The following is a 4,334-nucleotide window of genomic DNA, read 5'->3' as shown; positions in this document are numbered from 1 at the left end:
AATACTGCTTTGAAAATGCTGTAATGCAAAGGATCTTTCTGCTGATAACAAACATAGTTTATATCTGTAGTCTAAAAGCACGAAAACAACTGAACAAGACCAGCCTTCTACTATCGATTTGTAGATAAATGGCCAGATCTGGGAGTGACTGCAAGCACAAAAAGCGCAGAGCTGGATGGAAACTTAAATACTGCTTTGGCTCTCCTACGACCTTGGTCATGCGCTCTACAGAGATTCGTTATCAGAACTGTAATTTGGTTACCACTACAACAGTTTCAGGCTTCCTCGCAACAGCTTGCTGGAGCTGCTGAGGTTAAAGACAATGTTTTTAACTATACGAATGATCATTAAACATGATTGCTAAAGCAGCAAACTGTCAAAGTCGTTTCATTTATTTCTTAATATCACAGCTGTACAGTTTTCATACATACAGCAGGAAATGCACATTGGTTACACAATGGCATTTGGCTGCATTTCCAAGTATAATACAGTAAGTGCAACTCCACTTAAAAATGTACATTTATACAACTTAAAGAAATTAAGGACTGCTACACTACTATCTGTGACAGTATAAAGCTTCATTTATGTTAAGTCTCATTACTAAACCACTTCCTGGTTAAATATAAAACATATTCAGTCATTTTAAAATGGCCCTTGTGGTACTTGGCCAGCATAGAAAATATTTGTTGTGTAAAATTTAACCATTAACTTTTCTTTTTTAAAAATAATCCTCTAAGCCTATTTAAACATTCGCTATTGAACTGTTATACTGACACTTTGTAGCAGGAACCAAATTTTACCCTCCTTTTGTTTGCTCTTGCACTGCTTATCACGAAAAGAAGTTACATTTGTAATGTATTGCAGCTTTATTCAGATACAACCAGATGGCTAAACTATTAAACAATTTTACTCAAAAGGTAAATAACATTCTTCAATAAAGAAAACGAAATTACATTTCGGAGATATTTGTCATCAAAATTTTAATGGGTAGAGTGCTACCGGCACTGGGGGAAAAAAAAAAAAGAAGTATAATTTATCTTTTCAGAGCCATCCGAATATTCAGTTTAAATTCTTATAACTTTACTTTTGGAATACATTGGTCCACAGACCACATTCTTGTTACAGTTTACCAAATGAAAAACAAAATTGCTTATTGCCGTCCCTATAACAGGAATGGTTCGGTTTTAAACCTCCTTTAAAAATATACATTTTACAATCCTTTCACCTCAACAAAGGTGACACTGACAATAAATACACTGGTTTGGTGGTTTTCTTTTTCTTCGCTAGGAAAAGTCTACAAACTACCTGTTGTAGGCCCTTTCTTTTTTAGACTTCTCCAATGCCTTGTCCATAGTTTTCTCATTCTCTCCTCTACATTTGGGGCAGTACCATTTGCCCTTTGGTTTATGATTGAGTCCAACGCAGGAAAAGTGAAACCACTCGATGGGGCACTCGTCGTTGTCGCATCCTATCATTTCTCCATAGGAGACCTGGTTGCACAAGCAGTATGTGGGCTCATTAGGGTCAATGGGAAGGTCTGGGGGAGAAGCTTCCCTCTCTGCTTTAGCCTTGGATCGTTTCTTCTTCTTGGACGTTTTCGCTTTCTTCTCCTTTGGAGTTCCTGAGGTGATGTCATCATGGTCGTGATTATTTGAAGCATTTTCTCTGTTTTCATTATTCCGTTGCCGCCTCGATCTCTTATTGTTGGGCTTCTCCGCCTGCGCGATTGTCTCGTTCTTTGACTTGTCTTGGCTGGCTTTCCCGCTGTTTCCAGTGGTGTCGTTAGTCTCTTGGCAAGTCTCAAACAGTTCCACGTGGCTGTCCACTTGCCTGGTTCTGTTCTCAACCAGCTCCACCATCTGACTGACGATTTGGATCTTCTCGTCCCCCAGTTCCTGACTCCGAATCAAGGCTCTCTGTATGCAGTGTAACATTCTTCTCTTCTGCACGGCATCTGTCTCTCGTTTAAATTTTTCATAGTAATCATCCAGGTCCTTCAGAATCTCTGCAAGGAAGAAATAAAAACTATAATATTTTCGACATGGAGGATGGCAAAACAAAGCCTTCCCATATTTCTCCTTCCATGCAGCAACACCTTTTTGCTACATACCAAGCTGATCAAAGACAAAGATTCGCTGAAGCTGGTATCTGACAAGTGGCTCTGACTCCAGTGGATTACTTTTGTTCCAGTCAGTCCCGCAGGAATAGAAGGCAAACGCAGATTTAGGAAAAAAGTGACTAAGTATAATTTTATGTATGTTGACAACTCTTCCCTTTAAACTTATCAGTAATTGAAAAGAATCAAATAAACAAATACACGCACTCCATCAAAAGTTCCAAAATTAATTTTAAAATCAGAGGAGAAATTAATAGATTGTTTTCCTGGACGTTTTCTGTACAACAACATACATATTTCTAGTGAATGACAGGAGTGGGAGAGAAAGAAACCATAAACCAGTGTAGAACCAGATGCTGGGTTATTTAATAATCACTATCATACCTGGCAGCTGACACAGAAGAACTCCAACTACATGGGGCTGGACCCCAAGCTATGGCAAGTTTCCTCTGATACTGCTGAGTTACTTTGCCTTAAAATGTGATGCCACTGAAAACCCCAGGACTACAGAATTAGGATTACAATATCCAAGATGTCTAGATTATTTCCTCCCTATGCTTTCTGTAAAATACCGGTTGCTTCCTTTTTAAAACACAGAAATAGAATCTTCATTAAATGTTTACTGCAAAGAAGGAGATGAAAAAGTTAGAAGATAAAATCTGTTACATCTTGAACTGCACCTCAAGGATTGTTCCAACAGTTCATCACAAAGAACACTGCACAAAAGTGTTAAAGAGTCAAGCATAGTTTTAGAAATCTATTTTAAAGAAGATGTTTTTGAGTTTCCCTGGGACAACTCAGCATTTCCATACTAACCCCTTAAAAACACACAGAATGTTTTTCTTGCATCTCCTTTCTTCTCTGATTTTTCCTTTTCTCACAGGTTAGAACATTCTGCCTTAGAGAAGCAAAATATAAAATCTAACCTCAGTACACCAAGTAGAAACCAGGATCTCTTATATATGCAAATAGCATTACCAAAACTTTTTTAAACTTTTTTTTTTTTTTAAATAAGAGAATGTGATACATATGCAACTAAAAGTTATGCTGTGATTTAGGTTTTGTCTTGCCTGGGTATGTTTTTTTGAACACACGCGTTCCTAATTTCTAGTGAAGACATGGGAAACTGATGAAAGTTCTACTTTAGGTTTTAGAACTGCAGCCTATGCTTCTCACATCCGTTAAGCACAGCCTGTCAGCTGGTACTGCAATATAACCTATCTCACCGAAATTAGTATTTCAAGATGTTATTTACTATCTCAAGCAAATGCTTTTTTTCTAACTACACAAAAAACCCCCAAACAAAACAACAAAAAACCCCAAACCGCTGCTATCACCATCACCAAAAAACTCCCAAATGTACAGAAGATTAACCATTCAGGAAGTCTAAAAATCGAGCATTAATTCTTCTCAATGGGTACAATGCAGAAGTTTTTGTGTTCTAAGCTTTGGGACTTGACAGATGTCATCAGTCTAACCCATCTCAATCTGGTAGGTAGGCGTCTTTCATGAAGAACACTCTCTTGCTTGATACCACAAAGGAATTAGTGACTTAATGACTTCAGCGAGGCATTACGAAAACTCCCGGTACCGCATACACACATCAACACTACAGCACCACACCGCCTCCTGAAACTGCCGTATTATGCAGGAGAAATAGCCGGCTGCAATCATCTGGAATTCCGCAAAGCCCTGCCGAGCGCGTCCCCGGGCATCGACACCTCGAGTATATCAGAAACCGTGCGAATTGTGCCCTCTCACACACCACGCACGCAGAGAGGGCCGCTTAGCCTCAGCGTCGGAAAGGCGTTATTCAAGCACCGCATCAGCAAAGAGAAACAGCTTGACAGCTGCCTACTACCACTACGAACGGATCGCCCCCACCACTCCTCGTAGCAGGGCGCTCAGCTGAAGTTGCCCGCCTTAAGGAGGCTGCGTTTACGGGAATTCCAGAAAACGGCTTTTCCCTGGCGTGCCGTGACAGACAGACCAGGAAGGAGAGTGGTGCGCGGTGTGCGCGTTATGCAGCTGCTCGCCAGCCGTGAACGCACACCCCCAACATCACAAACGCCACTCAAACGGCAAAAAGAATAAAAAATAATGAAAAAGAAAAAGGTGCCGTAGGTCGTGCAAGCTTTATGCCCAACAACAGTTCCGTAGCCCTCACGGGGGCTGAGACACCGCCGTCACGGCTGCACGCCCACGCACTCCGGGAGCC

The 4,334-nt window shown here is 40.6% G+C and overlaps 1 protein-coding gene across 1 annotated transcript; it reads right to left on the bottom strand.

The window, feature by feature from the left end:
• Positions 1–376: 376 nt before the first annotated feature.
• Positions 377–2,006, bottom strand: ING1 (inhibitor of growth family, member 1). The gene has a single exon (XM_010183653.1). The coding sequence runs from the start codon at positions 1,932–1,934 to the stop codon at positions 1,302–1,304; it is 633 nt and encodes a 210-aa protein (XP_010181955.1). The 5' UTR covers positions 1,935–2,006; the 3' UTR covers positions 377–1,301.
• Between the last annotated feature and the right edge of the window lie 2,328 nt (positions 2,007–4,334).

Source organism: Mesitornis unicolor, unplaced genomic scaffold (assembly GCF_000695765.1).
Source record: "Mesitornis unicolor isolate BGI_N332 unplaced genomic scaffold, ASM69576v1 scaffold11904, whole genome shotgun sequence".
In the NCBI taxonomy this organism is placed as follows: Eukaryota; Metazoa; Chordata; class Aves; order Mesitornithiformes; family Mesitornithidae; genus Mesitornis; species Mesitornis unicolor.
The sequence above is the reverse complement of the archived record's forward strand: the minus strand, read 5'-3'. Positions and strand labels throughout refer to the sequence as shown.

Coding starts and splice junctions, on each gene's coding strand:
- ING1 (XM_010183653.1), bottom strand. CDS start 1,934: ATGTTACACTGCATACAGAGAGCCTTGATTCGGAGTCAGGAACTGGGG.